The sequence below is a fragment of the Dasypus novemcinctus genome, chromosome 9 (assembly GCF_030445035.2).
Source record: "Dasypus novemcinctus isolate mDasNov1 chromosome 9, mDasNov1.1.hap2, whole genome shotgun sequence".
In the NCBI taxonomy this organism is placed as follows: Eukaryota; Metazoa; Chordata; class Mammalia; order Cingulata; family Dasypodidae; genus Dasypus; species Dasypus novemcinctus.
The window spans coordinates 27,331,536-27,354,436 of record NC_080681.1 but is presented as its reverse complement, the minus strand read 5'-3'; the positions used below and the strand labels follow the sequence as shown (position 1 = coordinate 27,354,436).

Below are 22,901 nucleotides of genomic sequence, written 5' to 3'. Positions count from 1 at the left end.
CATATTTTATACTTGTTTCTACATGAGGCTAAGATACTGGGTCACCCTAAAGAATGCACATGTTCTAAGTGGTTATGTTTATCTACCAGATGTAAAAGCAGAATTCTAATTATCATTTTTTTTATCATACCCCAGCGTTGCTTTGTAACATGTAATTCCCATTAATTTAGCTATTAAAATATTTTACAATGTATTTATAGATTTTTAAAGCATTACAAATAGCATTAGTAGTAGAAAAGGATTAAAATTATTTGAATGTCTTGCTTTATCATCATCGAGAAGTGCTTTGCAATTAGTTTTCTTGCTTTGTTAGCATTTTATGGAATTATTTCCACTAAAATGTCAGCCCCACAGTTTCCTGAATCATTACGAAAACATCAGGGAGTATCATTTATAATGTACAGCAATCCATTTTGATCCAAGAAAATAGACCTTGTTGTAGTGTGCCATTTTTGGATTCTATTTTAATGTAATTTGAGGTAAATGCTAAAATTGTGATGTTGCCTGCTACTTACTAAGTGAGTCAGTTGTGGCATTAAATTCAATGTAGATAAAAAAGATGGAACAGAAAAAAATAGTAATCAAAATACTTTGACTGAATAAGCAAATTAAATCTAAAATCTTATTTTAATATGGTAATTTTAATACCAGGACTTAATTCCTGACCAAAGTGTGCTTTAATTTTTACTTCCTGAGTTAATCTTTTTTCAATGATCTTTTTCTGTATTGCCAAATATTTCTCAAGTTTTCCTTTTTAAAAGAAGATAATACAAACACACACATGCATTCACATACGCATATGTGCACAAACATATATATGATTTGAGATTTTAGTAGAAAAGAAAATAATTCAGGATTCAGGAAGACTGAAATGATATGCCAAAACCAGTATCTAAAAATTAAAATTGTTTAAAGTTTAGTCTTAAAAATTATTTTATAAATATATAAAGTCACCATATAAAAATAATTGTAACATTTTTCTATTATGAATCAAAATTTTAGTAAAACTTTCTAAGGAAATCCATCACGCATTTTTGAATAGTGAGTTATAACAAATAGATTAAAATTTCATTTTCCATAAATGTGGAACTTCAGTAGTAGAAACTTTTAAACATACATTATTTAAAAATGAGTTAGAGTTCATCAACAATACCACCTTTTAAAAAGTGAATAATTGTTTAAAATTTCCTTTTATCATACATCTGCTTTTATCGGAATATCAAAAAACTTTCTAAGTAACATAACAGTCTGCAAATAAAATGGTTGAGATGTGACAAAATCAATTTTTTTAAAAAACTGAGCTTTCTAGAAGAGGTGTTAAACCATTAAACCATTATTGTTAATCCATTGTTTTCCATAGTAAGTTCACATCTGATAACTTCTTTAGCTATAGCCTACTAGTTTACATGACTTATAAATCCATGAATATAGAATTATCAGCTATATAGGTCCTCAATAGGCCAAAAGGAGATGTAGTTTTAAAATATTCTACATACTGAAGAAAGATCAAAGTGGGTTTCATGATATTAATCAATTTTCAGATTGACTTTTCCTTTATTAGCATGTTTAAAATAACATTTGCTATATAAAAAAGAGTATCTGAAATATATAAAACAAAATAATAATTGACTTCCAACAAAGTCAGCATATAGATTAAGAGCTAGAACCAATAATAAACTGAAACATTTAATAAAAATGTAAGAGAAGAATAAAGCAATTTTAGCATTTCTGCCTATATCTAAGCTACTTGGTACTTAATTTGAGTCCTTTTTACACTTCAAACTCCTTTGTTTAAGGTTAGAAGTACTAACCTTTACGTTAGTGTCTATTTAATTTAATGCCTAAATCCATCAAACCAGAGGCCTACTAAAACGATTTTATTTTCCTATCTGGTTAATCTGAAATGCTTAATCTTAAAATGTTAACTGTCAAAATAATGGACTTTTTTCCCCCTCCATAAGAATAACTTGGATTTCTTACATATCTCTTGTCAATCATTCTATCTAAACTGGGTGTGCATAAATTGTTCCACCACCGTGATTCTCACTTAGCATCAGTGTTTAAGTTTGGACAGACTTATTCAATTTACCATGAAAAGGAAGTAAGGACACATTCTATAATGATTTATAGTCCTATGCTTAGAGTCTGAAAATTAAAATACTTCTTAAAATAGAGGGGGAAGTATCTATCATACAGTAAAGTAATGAACAACTATATGCAGATAATGTTTGAAAAAAGATTATTGTAGGGCACATTAATACGTTATAAAGTAAAATAACATAGCATTTATTGATGTTGCATATTTTTTCCTTTAGATAATTATTGATAGGTCATTTTCTTCTCCTTTATATATTAATAAAAGTTAGATTTTTCATTTTAAAAATTATCACTCATTCCTCCTTAAATATTCTGGCATCTTGCAGTGTACGTGACCAGATTTACACCTTGACATAAGCAAGCACAGTGTCTTTAATAAAAAAGAAGACTTTAGACTGAGAAAACCCCAATTACATTGTCAACCAGTTACTTCCATGTTGAGTTCAAGGTGGTTTGAGATTATTATTTTTTTGTGTTGAACACAAAACCCAGCATTTATGGAACAGAGGATTATTCTGGGTCATAGGAGCCAGAATGATATGGTCTAATAGTCACCCTTTAAAATTTGAATTTAAAGCATTAAAGAAGAAATAATTCACTGCATTTTAGAATTACATTTCAAACATTCTAGCATCTGGAGTTCTCATATTTCCAAGACAGCTTGAAAAAAGCTGTGGTCTGACAAACTAAGTACATATTATAGGGCTATGAAACAATCCCCAATTGGTATAATGATAACTCATATAATCTAATTTCTTAACCAATAACATTCATTTTTAACTTTAATCATCTGTATTTTACATAAATTTTAATTAAATATAGTTGTGATAAACATATTTAGGGAATTTGTTTTAAATCACCAAAAAACTGAAACATTTTGTAAATTCTTGAAGCCTTTTGTCTGTCCAATTCCCTTATACTTTGAAAGAGAATTTTAAATTTCTTTGTATCTTAGTTGAATGAGAAAATTTTAAGAACAATCCTTGAGGAAATACACATACACATACAACAACTAATTATCTTATTCAGCACCTTATACCCTTTATAAAATGAAGCTGATTTTTCCAGTTTCTAAACTGGGACATAATATCAGAGTAAAATTTGGGTTGCTACTGGAATTACAAAAAATAATAATAACTTAAATCCAAAGTATGGCTTATGCGCTGGAAAATTCAACTCTCTAAATATTGCCATAATTATAAACATTGGCAATAAGAATAGTATTAAGATCTGCATCTAAAATCAGAGAGAAATCTTAACGTTTTCCAAATACGCAGAACTCAAAGTAAACTGGAAAATTGGGGAGTTTAAAATATTTCCCAAATGTAGAATTTGCCAGTCAGGTAAAGTCATGATTTTTAATCTAAAATATTTGTTAGAATTAATAATTATTAGTAAAGTAGAACTATAAGTCTACAATGTAGCCTAAATTCTCTAGGTTAGTGTTACATAAGCACCTGACTTTAATTGTGGATTTTTAAAAAAAAATAAATAGAAAACAATGGTTCTCAAACTCTAGCATACCTCAGCAATGGCTTATTAAAACACAGAATAGGGGGCTCCTACCTCAAGAGTTTTTTGGTGCAATAGACCTGTTACCGGGTTCTGGGAATTTGCATTTCTAGCCAATTCCCAGGTGATGCTGATGCCAGTAGTGATTAGGAACCCACATTTTGGGAACCACTGATCTGAAGTAAAACAAAGTCTTTTTGTACCTGCTTTGGTAAAGCCTATCATCAGGTTCTCAAAAGACATTTATTGACTCTGGGACCTAATATTAATGAATTTTGGACATACGTGTATGCACTAGCACGTGGTACCTTAGTTAAATGATATTTTCTAGTATTATAGGTACACCCATAATTTTCCTAGTATAATATAATTGTGTGTGATTATAAATAATGTTATAATAACTTACAAATGATAATGGAGTAACTATTGCTTTGAGGTAAAAAAAAAATGTAAATTTTTTCCTTTTCCTATCACATGCTTCCTTGGTCTATTCATATCTGAAAGACAGCCTTTATTACAAGAGGAGAAAAAGGGTAAATCCATTTCTAGAAAGTACTTTTATTGTTATTATATCAGTGATGTATGTTTTCTGGTGAATACAGACAGCAGTAATGGTTTGTGCGACACTTTCATATAATTTAAGATTTGACAATAACTACTAGCCAGTAAGCTCTTTGAAATGGGTAGGGGAAGCTGTTGCTTTACATTCTTTTGTATCCCTTACAATGCTGCGAGCAGGCTAGATTCTGAAATGTCCTGTAGGGCATGAATTTTTCAAGGGCAAAGTCTGTTAATTATTCCTTGGTAACCCCGGAGTTTAGCAAAATGCCAGATATTCAGTGGGTGCTTAATAAATGTTTGTTGACTAGATCTGAATATATCTTGTGAATATCACAGGCATAATAGATATTTGTTGATTTATTCTGCAAGACATCCTAGCTCTTTTGAATACACAAGAGCTGCTTATACTTAGCACATTTGTCAGTTGCTCTAAAATGAAAGGTGGGAGAGTCTAAATGTCCTTGCATTAAAGCAGATAACTTGGTAAGTGTCATATTGGCCTTAGGCTGCTAATTTTGCCCATGCCTATGCTACAGGCATCTCAATAAAAGCATGTTTTCACATTTAAAAAAAAATGTTTTCTTTTGGTACTTTTTAATAATGTAGATATGAATTTGTTCACATAAAAAATATATTTAAAACACCCAAATTATCACTGCTACCTGTAGTATAAGCTACAAGTTTAATGAGACTAAAATGGTAGAAGACAAGTTTTGTTCTGTTTATGGCTGTGAGAAATAGCTTTTATAACCCAGAACTAGGACTTCTGAGGCTTAAATAGACCTGTCTATTGCTACTAAAATGTTATTTGAGTTTCTGCTTTTAAAGTGTATTAGCTTAGATATTTGTTTTCTCATCAGCTCTGAGAATTATACCCCAAAATATACAGGAGGATCTAATTGCACGCATTCTGTGACAGCTACATCTTTTCAAAGAAAATATGAGCATTAAACCCAATAACCCAAAAGTTAGGAAGGGGCTCCCTTCTTCTCTCACTATCTGTAACCCAAAAGCCCAGGGGGGGAAAAAATTTATGGCATATGGGATGTGTGACAGGGGTGAGGTTGCAATAACACTGCAATAACACTGGAAACCCACATGTCTTGATAAACTGAACTAATTTTTTTCTAATACAATATGGAAAGTCACTAATAAGAAAACACTTTAATAACAGAAGTCATTTAAAGGTCCTTTGTGAAAAAGAAAAAAAATTCCTTTTCCTTTGCATTTTTTTGTTTGTTTGTTTGTTTGTTTTAGGTACCGGGGGCTGGAGTTTGAACCTGAGAAGTCCTATGTGGGAGGCCAGCACTCAACCCACTGAGCCACATAGGTTTCCCTGACTTGGTTTGACTGTTTTGCTTGCTGTTTGATTTTGTTTAAGGAGGCACTGGGCACCAAACCCAATAATTAACATTGACGCTCACTATGTCAGTCTCTGAGATGCACTACTGGGTCCTGGTGGTTGTGATCTCCTGTCTGGCTCTAAAAGGGAGGGCCTCCCACACTAACACACCAGTAGCTCTCCTGCCAAGTATCTTTTACCAACTTCGAAGAAAGAGAAGGCGAAGAACCGTAATGACGCTTACCACGAAAGCCTGCCTCTCTGCTTCCTTCTCCCTTCCTCATAAACTGAATGAACTGCTGTTATAAGACAACATACTGCTGAGTTAATGCAACTTAAAAATTTACAGCAGGTTTTATGCCTGGAGGCACATTATGGGGCCACCTGTAGGCATCTAATTCCACTGAAAAGAATAAATAATTGTGGAGAATTCCTCAGAGTCTAGAAGAGAGGGGATAAGAATCACGTTGCTTGTTCATTCCAACATGGATTCTGTTGTGGAGGATTAAAGAACTGTACTCTCTCCAACAAATAGGAGTAATCCTTCTCCCCACAAAAGAGTCCACTAAACGCAATGCCTGGCACCTGGTGCCAGAGCTGCACAGCCATTTTTGTGCACTTTTGATAATCCACCTGCAGAAATTGCCACAAGGCAGTTGCTTAACATAGCCCATTGATCCATTGGAGAACTTTTATTTTTTACAGGAAAGAAAGCTATTTTGTTTTTCTCCTTGCATCCTGTGTATCCCTTTGGAGCCTCCTCTTCATATTTTGGCAAAGATGCAGTGACAGTAAGAATATTCTTGATATAATTCCAAACATACTTGGGAGAAATTAATATGTGTAGTTTAGACATGCTCAGCAACCTTGACCTTTGTGGACTAGGAGGTCAAATTAATAGACTATAGAGTTGCGTTAAGAAAAAAAAAAGTAAAAGTGTTTGTTACTGTGTTTTTGCCACAAGGTGGGTGGGTCAATACTTGTCCTGTGAATATGCAGAGTACTGTACAGGTGTTATTTCAGGTTATACTGTCCTATCAAAGGAGTGAAAATTTGCACACAAGCATACAATTTTATCAGGTAGGTTTCAAAACCTGGCCTAATTTTTGTTTAGTTGTGTAATAAATCACCCATAAATTTTGTTAATGTACTCTTAGCATTAGAAACACTGGAAAATACTGTGGGGGTTTTAAATCTATGACAACCTTTCTCCTCAACGAACACAGGGCTTTGAATTAAGAAAACTATGTTTAAATTATCATTTAAATACTGAAGATTGGATTCCTCGTGGTATTAAGGTTGACATTTCCTTTCTATTTGTACTACACGAAGGGTTAATAAGGTTTGCATAACCTTATTCTTTGACAGCTTTTCAGCAGAGTATTTCAGGATTGCTGCCAAAATAGATTTTAACCCTTTTAATCATACTGTTAATAACCACATTGTGCACAGCACAGCACATGCTGCACATAAGGCGATGTCGCTCTGAACACAGTTTGACCTGATATCCAATCAAGGAAAGGCTCCTAGAGATGCTTGCCATTTTGGTTGCTATGGTGAGGTTCATATTTTGTGGAAACCACTGCTCGATGTCTTAAAATAGACCTTTGCCAAGAAAAACATTGGTCCAGTGGCATATGCTGGCAGAGCATCGCAAGGTTGCTCAAATTCCCTTCCTTTGTTTTCCCTCTCCCCCCGGGACAACTGCTCCAAGCACCAGCCTACTAGTCAGGCAGCCTGAGAATCCAGAAACTTGCTGCTAATTACAATGTTGACAATTCCCAACCTGTTTACCGGCGCCAGCAATCAACCACATCCTCTTGAGTGAACCAAAAAGCACTCTGCTGGCTTTAGCTTCCTGAGGTTCCAAGCTGGCTATATTAATTACTGTTAATGTAAAACTGTGTGTTATACAGAAGCAGCTTAATTAGCTGGTCTGAGGATTAGAATCTATCCTTTACAGATTTTAAAGCATTCTGTTCTTCACCAAATTATGTGAATCTATAAAGCATCTTCCCCTGGACAAAATATCGACGGTTTAAGTGTGGCTTCTCAGAGCCAATTTGTGCCACTGGATGAGTGCTAAAATAGAGCAAAAGAAAATAATGTCTATCATTTATCTACTTCTGTCTCTCTACCATCTCTCTATCTACACATTGTTTTTAAAATTGAGGAAAGTAATGGGTCTAATTACTTACAGTTATAATTTATAGTTAATGAAAAAGGACAACCTTTCGATGGGACAAACTGAGCAAAAAGATACTTTCTTGGTGAATTTTAAAACAAAAATAGCTATGAACACCATATTTTCTAGTAACACTCACTGCTGTGATTAGAGAGGTTTGATTTGGGAGGAATCTTTTAAGTATAAAGAGCTTGTTTCTTTGATTGATACGTTGGGTGACCACACAGTGAGAAATCACTGTCAGCCTCTTAAATGCTTAGCATTACTGATAACCCAGATTTGTCAATGGCTGAACCACTAAGCAATTTCCAGAAATAGCACTATAGACATGGACAATAGTTTAGTCAAATTCTGAAGAAAGAAATTGAGAATTTTCTTTTGATTAAACTCTAATCCAATAACCAAACTGCTTTTCTTCATCAGTAAAATAGCTTTGAACATTTAAAAACTGAAACAAGAGAAAAAAATTTAAATTTTAAATGTTATATCACAACGTAGTTTTATTTCTATTTTTTTGGTGTAAGAATATCACTAGGCCAGTGTTATTTACTAATCTTATTTTTTAAGCTTCCATTGAATATACTATATGATAAATATTTCTCATTCCCAGTCTTTTGGCCAACATTTTCATTGGAAGTTTATTAAACTGAATAATGTAAATGTAAATTTGATTGAGATTAAAATTTCCTTTGTTTACGGAAACATTTGCAACTTGGGTAAAAGATCAATTTATTCCATTAATTATGATTTGTATTTGTTTCTATGTTAATATTGATTTGGCCTACCAAATTGTCTGGATTAGAGAATACATACATATAAGTACACGACTAGATCTTTGGAATCCACTGGCATAATCGCATCTGTATATACAAATGTGGGCTTTAAAAAGGTAAAATTAGATGGATTGGGGGGCAATGACTGAATACTAAGAAAGATACGAAGATTATTGTCAGACACTATGAAGTATAAAGTAAGAGAAACTTCAATGTTGAAATTTTACTGTGCTATGTCAGAAGGAAAACATACTATTAGGACTTAGGAAGTGGGTTGCAAATATTATCTGGGTGTCCATGGGGAAGTAACTTAGATTCTCTGTATTTGGAGGTCATCACATGTAAAATACAGGATTTGTACCATATATCAAAAATCTGGGTCTGAGAGAGAAGATAATCATAACTAGACATCATATACATTTAATATGGGTTTATCTAAGACTCACGGAATTTTGTATTCTGTGTGGATCATGAATGTAAAATAATTCCACCAAAGGTAAACAAACACTCAAGTAGAAATGGAATGTCTTTGGACTCAAAAGTCAAGCCAGAGAAGAGCAAGCATAGGCGTCTTTCTAAGTCTTTATCATGGTTAACTCACAAATAGCCGCCCTTCCTAAAATCTAAATCAGTTTCAGTGAATAAGAAAAACTAAACTCTTAGACACAAGCATCTGTATTTTATCTCACAAAATATTGCTAATGCAGTCTTAAATTCCCCTAGACTAGTTTATTTCTAGAGCATGGATACAATATAACATATATTTTGTCAAAGAGAAAAATGGATATGCTTGCAGTCTCTTCTAAGCCATGTTCTGAACCCCCTTCAAGCTTAATTTTCACAAGTCTGTATTTTCAGACTAATCATCTTTACTGTGACTTGAGAAAAGTCTAGATTTCCTTTCTCAACTTCCCATGTACAAGGCCCATTTTACTCAGATATTATTTTGATTTTGATTCCTAGTCATAAACCAGAGTGGGACATTCAATCTAAATAAAAGCAAGAACTTTTCAATGCAGTTTTATGCCAAATTATGGGAAAGTTTCTACCATATAGACACACTATATAAAACCAATATTGGCAATTGTTCATCATAGTTGGGACAAGACACTATATTAAAGAACAAGATCTTTTCTAAAGTTCCCTAAAATTGATATTTTTCAGTGTATATTGGTACCAGGTATAAGGTCTGCTAATAAAATAGACTCCCTAAATTTCATTATTTCTTTAGTACACCACCAAAAATGGCACATTCCTCTCTACAGTCAACATCTTTAATATTGTTATTTGCTATCACTGTCCCTTGTCTCTTGTCAAATTCAGTTAATATCTGCACAAATCATTGGATTATTTGTGAAACTATCTCAAAAGCTTAAATTCAATCCCAAATGTTAATAAATAGAGCATCTACAACTAACATGATTTACATAATGTGGTAAAGAATTCTCTTTCTTTGCCTCTAGCCCAGCCCATAGTGTTAAACAATCTCAAAGCTGTCTTTTGGTCCATTACATCTAGCAACAGAAAGGAACATGAGATATTTTAATAATCACTTCCAATCCTCATAGTCCTATCACCAAATACTATTTTTACTTATTTGCTTTTGAAAGCTTTATAGAACTTTGATTGTACTGATTCTCAAAGTTTTAAAGAGACCTAATTTTCATGCCAAGCATTAAACTGTAAATTAAATATTATGTAAATCATCTGAATAAAGTAATAGTTGATAAACGATATTGAAATTTTAGAGAGTGAGTGTATTCTATTGTAGTTAAAAGGTCAACTTATATTTACTCTATTTGGAACATAGAGGAGAGCCACACCTTTCAAACAAAAGTCTAATTTCCTAGTAAATGGCAAAAAAAAATTATATTTAACCTTAGGTTTGGAAATGTGTCTATGAGAATAATTTTTATATTGGTTAAAGTTGCTCATTACCACTGATTATTTGTTTAGAAATTTATGAATTCTTACAAGTATGTATACATTTAAGATTAAATAAAATACATTAGGTAACATTTTTATATAAAAAACTTCTCATGGAATGAAATGATTCCCTTTCAATATAAGATGGAAAGTTACAAAAATAATACCAGCTTCAAAGTGATGTTCTCATAGATTTTTCAAATTTTTAAGTTACATGTGAGAATCGGGGAAAATATGATTAGCAAAAAATAAATACATGACTAACAAATTTGAGAATTAGAATTTACATTATCATTAAATTAAACTTAACTGAACACAGTTCAACAGCCATTTTACACAACAGCTACTTTAGAAAGGACAGGAATTATGGAAAAATATAAAACCGCATATTCACATACACCCTGAAAGGGTATCATTACTTTCACGAAATCAACAGCTATCTTTTCATACAAATCATGTGCCAGACACTGGACTAAATGTTTAAAAAGACTATACCATTGCTATGTTATTTTAGAATTACATATCCTAGACAGATGTTGACCCTTTTCTCTTAAATAGAAAAAAAGCAACATAGTAATTTTCCTTACTCTTCTAAAAATTGTAATTAAATTTAATAGCATAAACATTTACAAACAGAATAAATATTTTAAAAGGCCAAATTTATTCTTCATCCACTTACAATTACATAGAGTGAGTTTCAAAAGAGTTGTTTGTGATATGGCCTCATTAGACTGCAATGCTTATGAGGATGTATATATGGTTTGGGTCCCCTCACATTTATTATACACATACACATATACACGTGCATGCACTCACAGAGTAGCTCATTAGGATGAGTCTGTACTTCATTCTTTTGGAAATTTTCTACTATTATTTCAAATAAACACTGAAGGAGAAGAAGTGACTAGATATGTTTCCACATGTTTTATGCTTCAAAATTTTAAGGATGTTGAGGACCAATTTTATGTTTGATAGCAAGACAGAATATGTTGGTGAATACCTCTGAAAGATTTATGTCTTTTCTAGAACTTCTTTTTTAGTTGTGGTATTGATTTGCACACCATCTACATATAAAATAAAGGGAATTCAGTCACACACAAAAAAGGCTTTCTTTGAAATGGAATCTGAAAAATGTGGAAGGGTCTGGAGAGACTCTCAAGTCAGCTCCCCTGTGTGGCTCAGATACCTGAGGATCAGGGCCCATTGTTACAGCTCACAACAGAAAGAGCACTCAAAATCAGATTTTTTAAGTTTTATTCCAAAGTTCTTTCCACCACAGGATATACTGTCTCTACTTAAGTAATCTTATAATTGAAAAAAAAAAAAAAGAGATTTGAGGTTTTCTCTATGTAACTGCTTCAATTCTCTATTTTGCTTTATCTTTTTTAGACCCTGTCAAAATCAGTTTAAAGTAGTTAAGCAAACAAATTGTGCATGAAACTGGATTCAGGAAACAACTATTCTATGTCTTTAATCCCCTCGTAGTGCTGTGTAAAACCATCCAGGATATTTGTAAGTCTTATCCTAATATATTTGTATTTCACAAGGAAAACATCTTTTCCTCATGTCTACTTTTGAAAGAATAAATATTAGTTATAACATTCATTCATTCATTCATCTTGGAGTCCAAGAGCAAATGGAATATTTGGAAGGTATATTGAAACTGTCTTAAATAAATTACTTTTAGTTTATTGGGGACTGATTTGAACCAGACCTTGAAGTTGACTACAATTGCTCACAGAGATAAAAATTAAATTCAAACCATTACTTCTCACTTATATTGGATGCCAATTTTAAAAAATAAAAATTATAAGAAATATCAGTTTTCTAACTGAAGTATATTTTTGTAAAAATAATTTTTAAGCAACAGTGTTCTCTAAGACTACATATTTTATTCAAGTTGAAAACTAGACGTGACTTTCAAAGTATGCAACAGGCCACCATGTAACATAATTTGGCAACCTTTTTAAAAGTGTATTATGATATAAAGATGCATTTTAACCAGGAACATAGTATCAGTAAATTGATTACAACGACATAAGCACTTTTTAGCTTGAAATTTAATTAGGCAGGATTCAGTATTGATTTGAACTTAATAAGATAAATATAGTAAGCCTTATTTAAAATCATTTGAACTAGCAGTTTCAGAATTAATAGTTTACCATTAATTTTTTTTAAACCTTTTGTTTCCACCTGACATGTATATAATTTTTTGGGTACTGTGGATTATTAGTGAGTCTTAAAAGGAATTTCCACATGCAAAGCAATCCAAAAGTGTTGTCTTTACACTTGTATAGATATTATAGTACTTTTCATTGGTTTTAAGAATGAGATTCTTACTTAGACCACACTATTATTAAACAGAATATGACAAAACTAAAAAAAAATTTAGATAGTCACAAATTAATTATCTGGACAACAACGCAAACATTTAAGATACTTTGGTTGGATTGTTAGGCTGCACTCAACAAAATCATCAGGAACTAAAGCCATTTCAAGAAACTTAATTTCATAATGTCTCTTTTTTTAGCTTAAATTTTTGGATGAGCTGCAATGTTTTATCAATTAAAAAACTTGTTTTATGCACTCATTCAAAATACTTTGTAGGCTGAAATTCAAGAGTTATCAGTCATGATTTAAGGGATAAGTGCCAAGAGGAAAAAAGAAAGAACAAAGCTCAAACCATGTTAAAAGCAAATTCACTCCAAAACAGTTTGCTTAAAACTAAATTAGTACTTACGTTTATAGGTGTATAACTACCAATAACTATATGTGATAGCTAAATGCAATAGTAAAAAAATCTCTAAGTATTCTGCAGTCATTAATATATTTTCTCTTATTGAAAATATTTCTCTCCAAAGGAAATTTATTTTCAAATAAAATATGCAGAATATGCTCCTCCACTCCTCTCTAACACTGTAAGAATATCATTCTTTCGTGTTTGTGATACAAACCTAACTGGAACTCAACAATAATGAAAAGAATGGTGACTACTTATGATAGTCTTTCACAAACTGTCTTCTCTATGCCCCTAGTCCTTCTCCCTTGTCCTTCACAGAAAAACACTAAATCATTCCCAATGTAACTATTATCGCCAGCTTGTTTGTCTATTTTTATACTTGAAAATTTACCATGATTGACATGGAATATAATAAGAAAAATTGATAACATGATTTATGGAATATTCCATCAATCAAAATGTTACTTCATTGCTTTCCCTTGCCTGGGCATTCACTGGGAGTTCATTTCTAGATTGGTTCTAGATTGGCACTGCTATGACACCATGAAGTACCTCACTCTACCAATGGCCTCAGGGATAGATCCTGGCTCCAGGACATAATTACATATTTTTAAAAATATGTATTTGGTCAGAGTCATCAGTCCAATATTGTTTTATAGTCACATAGGGGTTGTCACAGTTCTTAATGGAGCTTGAATTCTGAATACCACAATTCCTTGCAATTCTATTCAAGAAAAACATCAAAATACAAGTCACAAATACAAAGGAAAAAAAAGGAAATTGTTTTTAAAACACAGTTTCACCGATCTCCACACCAGGGACTTAGTAGCAAATCATCAACTTAAGATGGTTTCTTACACCTATTAAGGAATATCACAGTACAATTCAGTGTTCACAGACATTACACAAATTTCAATGGGCAACTTAAAATCTTCCATCCATAAGTTATAAGCTGTGTTCATAAAAATTTGAGTGTTTACACAGACTTGACTAAGGTAAAAATAGTGGTCAAAAGCAATTAACATAAATTTTCTCTCTCCCCTTCCACTGTGCCCTAAGTGTTACCATCAAATGAATAATCTAAACTATATCCATATGCTTTTCTTAGATAGAACTTGTACTTTGTAAAACAAGCCAAATTTTAGAAAAAGGATATTTGTCTTTCTAGTACTTGGACATCAACAGAAAAACAATCCAACTATTAAGACTACTTAATATCATTGGACTCTAGCATGAAAAGCACAAACAAGCACTTGGCACTTCTTTAATCTTGGCAATGGATACTCACAGGGCAAAGCAGTAACTAGCTGGTGGCAATTTAATTTAAAATTCTATTTTCTGGGGAAAAAAAAAGCTGCCTTATAACAAGAACAATTAACTGCAGTAATTTCAATTTAATAAACTTTTTATTCCCCCCTCCCTCTTATCTACCACTCTGGTAAAACATTTTTTTTCAAACTTATGTAGGAACCAGCTCAGTCAGACTGACACCTAATGGAAACTTTTATAAGGAAGTAATTCTACAAGGGAAAGAAAGCAATGAGATTTAAGTATTTAAACGAAGAAAATCAAAATGCTTTGTGTTGGCCATGAGTAGGGGTTTCCTTTAGGTTTAATCACTAGCATTGACTATTATTCCATTCTTAAAATTATGGTTATTCATTTGTGATGCAATTGCAGTCATAAACTGAAGCACAGGTCTCAAAGAACTTAATGAAATAACTTATTTTTCAAAATTTCTTCCTCATTCCTTCAAAAAAATGTGAAAGTATCATATCTCCCATTTCTCACAAACCTATCTCCAGGTCCTAGGCCCCTTTCTGCTTTTGAAATATTGTACCCTTATTATTTTAGCCAACAAGCAAGAAACCAGCTTTCCAGCAATCACCTAAGAACTAGATTACATAGCTTCTCTGTACTTTCCTAATTCTCCAATAAAACAATGCCACCAGCAGACATATTGCATTTTGTTAAATACATAACAAGCGCAATACTTAAAAGTCCTTAATCACCAACTGGTGGATCCCCAGAGAAAGGGGGCAATTCACAGAACAATGAAGTGGAGACGAGCAGGAGGTACATATTCTGTTGATAGTGATAGACGGTCCAGTGCATAGATAGCATCTGTGTTTTTCCTACTTCAGCTCACTCTTAAAATGGACTGACCACGGGAGCATCAGAGAAGTGGCCCACCCGCTTTCCCTGGAGACGACCTTCCCTGAACCTGAGAGAAACTGTGGGATCAGATGTGGGTGGGGTGGAAATAGGGGTGGGGAGAGGATATGCATAAAGTACTGTCGCTGGGAGACCTAAGTCCTGGAAGAATGGGGAGACCCTAGGTGGGAAAGCATGCGAGGGTGCCTGCCTCCTCCAGGCACCTCGCTCTCCTCGTCTTCAGGGCTCAGCACAGTTCTCGTGCCACAGAACCAAGTAGGACAAACGCACGTTGCGCCTGGGGAAGGCCCGTCCTCCAGGGGGAGAAGGAGTGTTGGGCGCAGCTTGGCTCAGAGCTGGTCTGGGAGCGCCACGCCAGAGAGCCACCTTCCACAATCCTTTTTTTCCCTGCAGCTTCGACTTCTCAGGAATTTAATCTTCTCCGCCTTTGCACAACCAACTGTCCCCGCGCTGGGAGGGAACCTGGTCCTGGTGTTCCAAGAGGTTCCTACCGCGTTTCGTGCAATCTTTGGCGCCGAAGACTTTTTATCCTCCGCACTTTCTCCTCCCACCTTTGAAGCGCCACCACCGGGCAGGCCCCCGACGCCTCGCAAGAGAGAAGGGCGAGTGGCGGAGTCGTGTGGTCCCCAGCCCGCCAGAGCTGAAGGCTGGCGCTTCGGCCCGCGCCCCCCATTGTGGAGCACCTCTTCCAACTCCATCTTGGGCATCTCGGCTCGGGCCACGTCCGGTTGTCCCCGGGCATGCGGGGCGTGCGTAAGGGAGTCTGTGGGCGGCTGCTGGCTCTTCGCTAGGAGAAGGGGACAGATCCGTATTGTTTTATCGTCCATTAATGTTTGACACAAAGACTGGAGGTAGAAAGAGGGAGAGGCTCGCTCTTCCTCCCGTCCCTACGCAGCAGACCTGACAGGGGGGACCTGCCGCGGGTTTGCTGGTGTGTGAGGCTCATCCTAAGGCAGCTGCTGGAAAGAACTGGCGTTGAAGAGGTGTCCCAAGCAATTCGACCGTCTGCACAGCCACTGCTGCCCCAAGCGCTTTCAGGAAGGTGCCAGTTCTGGGCCACACCGCGACTAATCCGGTTCCCATCCTGCTTCTCCAGCCCTTCGCAGAGAATCCGAAGGGAAAATACGGCTTCCTGAGAGACCCGCCACACTTCCCATTTGGAAGTTCTTCGGGGACCCAGCGCCCCGGCCCCCGCCCACTCCCCTGGCCCGGCCGCCACCTCTGGCTGCGGAAAGGCAGGGCCGGGGGTGGGGCTCCGGCGCCGCCTCGGGGCGAGGATTCGGCGAAGTCACGCGCTTCCGCAGCTTGCGCGGGCACCTTCGCCCACGGACACGCCCTTTCTGCGGAGGCAGATCCCAGCGACCCTCCGCTGAGCCCCCGCTCCTCACTCGCGACGCTGGCAAACTGCTCAAGGCCTTTCAATCATTCATAACTTTAGAGACTCGCCCAGTCTGCGGTCTGTCCCGGCCGCACCCCACCCTGCAGAGGAGACCGCCTAGCCGTGGACGCTCAGAAGCCCCCCAGGCTCAGCCGGACCGACCCCTTTCCTCTTCCGGCCCCTCCCCTCCGCCTCGCTCCCTGCCTCTCTGCGCGAACCCATTCTACAGGCCGGGTCACCAGAGGCGCGGTGCACGGAGCCCTTCTGGTGGGATGTGTCTTGCAATCATCGAACACGAGACCCAGAGCGAAAACATCCGAGGAAAGGAAAAGATCAAAAAAGTGCTACCTTGGCAACCACGGGCGTTTAGAGGCCAGCTGGTAGGTTGGGAGAGGCGGTCGCTGCCCGTCTGCCGCTGGTACTCTCCTCGACTACGCGTATTCTTAAGCAATAACAACGTAATCCGTATTATCCACCCAAGAATACCCGTCACCGAAGAGAGTCGGAGGACCAAGCTGCTGCTGTCGCTGCTACTGTTGCCGCTGCTCTTGCCGCCGCCGCCACTGCTACCAGAACTCCTGCTGCTGAGCCCGCCCCTGGCTGGGGCTGGGCTGAGCTTGACCGGGACCATAAATCCATAACTCGATTTCCCTACAGAAGGATCCAAAGCTGTGCTCGGCTGCTTCCTGCCCAAATCCAAATGGCTGCTCCATTTCCAACTCTGAAAGACAAATCACGAAACCAAGCACTTAACACAGAAGAAGTGGTGCTCTCTTCTTAGTGAGGAGGGAGCACGTAGCAAGGCTATTTGGGCACAGGTTGGGAGTAACAAGTAACATTCAGTTTACCTGGTGATCTCGCAATGCCTTCCTCTGTACTTGCTCTGCTTCGTACCCCCTCAGGGGGCTCGGCCAGCCCACGCTAGGCTTTTTGATTGAGTGTCATGGCAGCGAGGAGCCCTGTAAGAGACATGCATAGTTAAGCACTCAGATATTACAAATGTATTTGCTTAGACGGCTTTAAGAAAAAGTGAGACTCAAATAAAGATAGGCTCATGCATGGGTGAAATCTTCAGCAGTATTTTGGAAATGCATTCTCTCCAGCTCAGGATCACAGAAAATAAACACTCATTCAATTTACTACTTGAAATCAAATACTTATAGATCTACAAGAAAAGGAATCTCTCCTTTGAAGGCCCTAGAGCTACGCAACATAATGATTTTAAAAGGGGGGGGGGGGACTTCAAAGCACAAAATAATTAAACCCATTTTCCATACTATCAGAACTCACTGAGTTGTCAAGCTGGTGGACTTTCTATGATTTAGACATCATTTTATAGTAACATAATTTACGATGCCATAGCCCACCTTTTAATATACACTGTAAATGTATTGCTGTGCAGCTGTTATGAACACCTCTCCCAAAAAATCTTTGAAACTGTCTTCATAAAAATTATTTTTTAAGAAGAAAAAAAAAAACTCACTTGCAAAGTGAATGCAATTTTGGCTTTCAGGAAGAGAATTGCTGTGATTCTTTGATGATCAATATGGCTCTTACTGGAAAGCTTTGTCTTAAGACCCTGCAGTGGATATTCTGATAATAGGGGTTTATTGTTCACTAAATGGAATGGACAAGTACAACGTCACTAGCCAAGATATGCTGTAGCCCCATTAGAGAAAGTTCTCAATTTGCTTTACTCTTTACTCTCAAATACATGGAAGTACATCCATGTGAGTGGAATAGGGAGGGGATATGGAAACATGGCAATACACACTATGATTCTTCAAATTATGTAAGTGCAAATAGCTCTTATCAGGGAGTAATTATATAACAGAATCTCTCCCCCTACCACAGTCATCTCTAACTGACCTGGTTGCAATTTAAGGCACCTAGGTTGTGCTGTTCTTATTATTTTTTAATATAACACTCCTCCAGGCACACCAACTCAACATTTCCCTGACATGTTACTTACAAATAGCATAATCAACGTGAATTCTAGGTTTTTTGACCAGATGTTTAATACATAATGCCTAATGCCCCAAATAACCCAAAAGTAAAACAGCATTGCCCAATTGCTAGCCTATTTCATATTATTTTTCAGATGACTCTTAAGTACACCTTTCACAAAAAGACCGATGCCAATGAAACAAATTGATAAGCACTATTTTCTACCATTACCTAACATAGCTATAAAGTGGAGCTTTTCTCTGGTGCTCCAACCAAAAAAAAAAAAAACAAAACAAAACAAAAAAAAACAACAAAAAACAAACAACAACAACAACAACAACAACAAAAACCCCAGAAAGCTGACAGGTTCCCTTCAGCTTGAACTCCTAGAAACAAAAGCCCTTAGGGAAAGTAATGCAATAGTCTATGAGCAAAGTATGCATTTGTTCCTGAACACTTCCATTTAAATATCAGCTAACATTAAAAGGGAAACAAGAAACATATTATATTGATTGGTTTTGATGTAGTAAATGAAATATTCCCTTTGAATTAAAAAGGATGGTCGAAGCATATATATATACACACACATATATACACATCCATACACATATATTCACGCATACATACATACAGATGTACATATACATACATAAGCAGCGATACATGGGGCATCAGAATCAGCATAAATACCCACACAGCTTTTCAATGCTTTCTGAGTAATCTCCCTTAGTTTTGCTTCCTCACAATTGAAATAAACACACACACACACACACTCTGACCCACAGACTCACACGCTTTAAGAAACTAGACCAACACAGCTTATTTGCTTTCTTTCTACCCAAGTAGCAGTGTTAGTTCTTCCCCTACCTACCCAAATGTTTCCACCAGCTTCAGCACCTGGACGAGTGGACAGCTCAGCCCGGGCAGACTCCCGGCAGCACTCGCAGCTGAACTGACGCTCTGAGCTCTAACCAAAGCTCTCTCGTGCTTCAGCGGGGCAGCCTGACTTACGAGAACACCATTTCCTACGAGACCACTGCCGCTGGGTGCATTTTCAATTCAAACCTCCTTAAGCTGTCGGATTTCCCCCTCCCATCCACCTCCCCCTCTTCTCCACCCTCCACACAAAAACAGAAAAGGGAAAAAGCCCATTACCATCAGGGCGTTTGTTGATCAACTTACACTTTGCTTTTGAATATTTAGATACTGCTAGCTGAGCACTATCAATGGAGGCTTAGGTCCGCATTAAGTACCTTTGTTCATCGACTCCTGCAAGGCATGTTTATTAGAATCTACATTTCTCTCGCGCCCCCAATAACTAGAGGTGTGTTTGCGGGCAGGGGGCTTTCAGCACCTTTTGATCTCTCAAGGCCATCGCGACTGCCTGCCAGTCCCCACTACTTTCCCACCCTGTCCCCCAAACTCCAACACCCATCCCAGTCAAATGCTTGGCAATTTGCAGCCAAATATACATAAAGAAACGCGACAAAGCAATCGGCTTAACGAAATAAACCAATTAAGCTAAAGCAGAAATGCATCTCTCTCTCTCTCCCTCCCTCTATCTCTCTCTCTCTGTCCCCCTTGCCTCCCTCCCTTTCCTTCTCTCCCTTCCTCTCAAGTAGAAAGGGGGAAACACCAAGGAGAGGGAAAAAAATCGGGAGGAGGGTGGCAGTCGACTCTTACAATCAATGGAAAAACACTATACACATCTTTACTGAATAATACTCTCGTTCTCAGACAAAAAGAAACACATTTATCGATGTAAACAGTCTCCTTCTCCCACATAGCCTACATCCTTTACATCTGCTGAGATTTGTCTTGCGGTATAGCAAAGTAACTGTCACAAATCCATCTCGATTGAAGTGCTTACCCTCTAAATCCAGGTTTCAAGCGGAACTCCAACTGTGTGTAGAAGCCAGGGAGTCATCTGATGTGCGGTGAGGTAGGCTCTGGGCAGTGAGAGCTGCTTTCCTCCGAGTGCCGGGTTACAGTGTTAACAAGCCCTGGGAAGGGACCTCGGCGCCTCGCGCTGGCTGTGCCCCAGTGCCTTCGCGTGGTGGCGGCTTGCTCATGCTTGCGAGGAGTCCCAGGCGATAGCCTTCAGCTGATGCGAGCTTCCAGAAAGGAGTGGGGAAGGGAAAAAAAAAAATATCACCTAATGCAATCAAATCGATCTGATCTACACCATCTGTCGCCTGCCACTATACACAAACGTTAAAATAGGAAAACGGAAAACACTGACAGCCCGAGAGGGTTGGTCTGCAAAGAGTTCATTTTTAGCAGAGCATAATTGGGTATGGTCGGCGTACAGTTACAAAAGCTGCTGTTAACCATCCAGTAGTGCATCCCAAACATGCTAATGGTGGATTAATTGAGGAAGATCTGACGTGCAAGCTTCATAGTCTCTTATTCATGACTTCCCAATGGGAAAGGACCAATGCCTTGTGGGACTATGGTAACATACAGTCAAAAAGCTGCTAAGAAAATGGCTGTGTGTTCACAGCACCTCTCTCTGATAACAAACATATGTCAACTAAAATGCTTTAGTAGAATGGGAAGGGGGTGTTGGAGAAGAAAATTTTCTTTCCTGGGTGTAAGCAATTCTCATCTTCTTTCCTTAAAGAAAAGCAAAAAAGATACCATATCTTTACCCATACTGTGGGAAAATAATCTTTTAAAAGGTTTTTATCAAGATCAGACTCTGCCATATGAAAGAAACGGGAACACTCCTGTGCATCAATTCTCAAAAAAAAAAAAAAAAATCTGTTTTTTTTCCTAACTGTGATCAAAGTGCATCCATAGCATGTGAGATGTATAGAAACTCTGTCCAGTTAATCCCACCAGGATTGACTCAAGGTTGTTTAATGCCAGGTACCCTTCTGACTTCTTGAAATCAGGATGCCTTTTGGGCAAGGCATTTTGTGTCATTGGAAATTGACATCATTAATGTTAAATGTAATTGCAGTGAGATGGGGAGAGTTTTCTTTTTTTAATTCTACAATTATTCCCTTCAGCCCAAACCGCTTTTGGTCTGTTTCCAGTCTTTCCTGATTAGTTGATGGAGAGATATAGGGGTGGAGGGAGGGAGTGGAGATACAGAGGGGGAGGGGAAAAGAGTGTAGATTACCAATAGCTAATAAACTCTATTTATTTGTAATAAAATATATGGAATAAAAGGCAGATCCCTTAATAATTGTCAATTGTGATATTAAATAAAAATGATTTTTAAAATTAATGTTTTATATGTGGAAAGAAAATATATTGCAAACAATAGGTTGACCATCCCCCTGTCCCTTTGTAATGATAAAAAATTTTTTAAAGTGCCATGTAAAGAGAGTTTATCATCTCTATATATTACATTATTTTACCTATATCTAAGTATTTCATGTTTCTTCTGATTTTGTCATCCATATGAACACCGGAAAATTTTTTGATGCTGCTGCCTTTTTTTTTTTAGAAAATTACATAAATTCTATAGTAAGCAATTAGTGTTTAGGATCATTCTTGCGATAACTGAATGTGTCTCCTGAAACTTTGATAATCACTTTAAGAAAAAAAGAATACCCTTAACAGTTATGAATTAGATTAGTCTAAAAATATAGCCTGAAGACAAATCAAACAATTTACCTGATCTTTTGTTTCAACATACATTAATTAAGCACTCTTTCCAACCTACACAACATTCTAGGGTCATAGTGAGAAATCCAAGTCTAATAGCTCAGCAGTCTTTGTTGTCATTTGTGTCAAGCTATTGCCCCCTGCAGGTTAGGCTGAAAGAGCAGACAAGATTTGGCCAAGTCCTCAGGAAATTTATGGCAGTCACGTTATTTAGTCTCTCCCAATATTTAAATAGAGTCAACTTTTTAGCATTAAATTTATTTTCATTAGAGCTTAAGCTATTTATTTAGAGATTGCTAGTAAATTCAGGAAAAAATGAGCTTTAATGTTTGGTGGTTTTGGTCTTCTTTCTGAGAACTTTGATGGGTGGAGTAGACTATCTACTTTGTTATGACATATGAAGCACCTTGATTCACTGAGTACAATTTTCTCCATCTCCCCTTATCTTTTTCCCTATACAAGATCCAGCAGAACTCAAAGCGAACGCAACAGAAATGAAATTATGATTTCTCAATAATAATAGAATAATCCCAGGCAATTTACTACTTGATGTCAGTGTGCTCTTGGTAGACTCAATGAAGTGCATTCAAATCAAATCCTTTCAGATTCTTTCTACTGCTGATATGATGGGGACAATTACACTGTTT

The 22,901-nt window shown here is 36.8% G+C and overlaps 1 protein-coding gene across 13 annotated transcripts in view; it reads right to left on the bottom strand.

Annotated features, from left to right (window-relative positions):
* LOC139439653 (uncharacterized) overlaps nucleotides 1–21,525 on the bottom strand; it is a 91,808-nt gene extending 70,283 nt beyond the window's left edge. For 4 of the 13 annotated variants that reach the window (XM_071217231.1, XM_071217234.1, XM_071217229.1 and 1 more), the window contains exons 1-3: nucleotides 20,507–21,080; nucleotides 17,538–17,648; nucleotides 17,038–17,410 (exon numbers count right to left, since the gene is read on the bottom strand). In XM_071217231.1, the coding sequence (XP_071073332.1) occupies nucleotides 17,038–17,320 (283 nt within the window). In that variant the 5' untranslated portion in view covers nucleotides 17,321–17,410; nucleotides 17,538–17,648; nucleotides 20,507–21,080. Of the gene's footprint in view, nucleotides 1–17,034; nucleotides 17,411–17,537; nucleotides 17,649–19,507; nucleotides 20,075–20,506 lie in introns of those variants that run through there. The other 9 variants (XM_071217228.1, XM_071217223.1, XM_071217227.1 and 6 more) reach the window with 8 other exon arrangements.
* Between the last annotated feature and the right edge of the window lie 1,376 nt (nucleotides 21,526–22,901).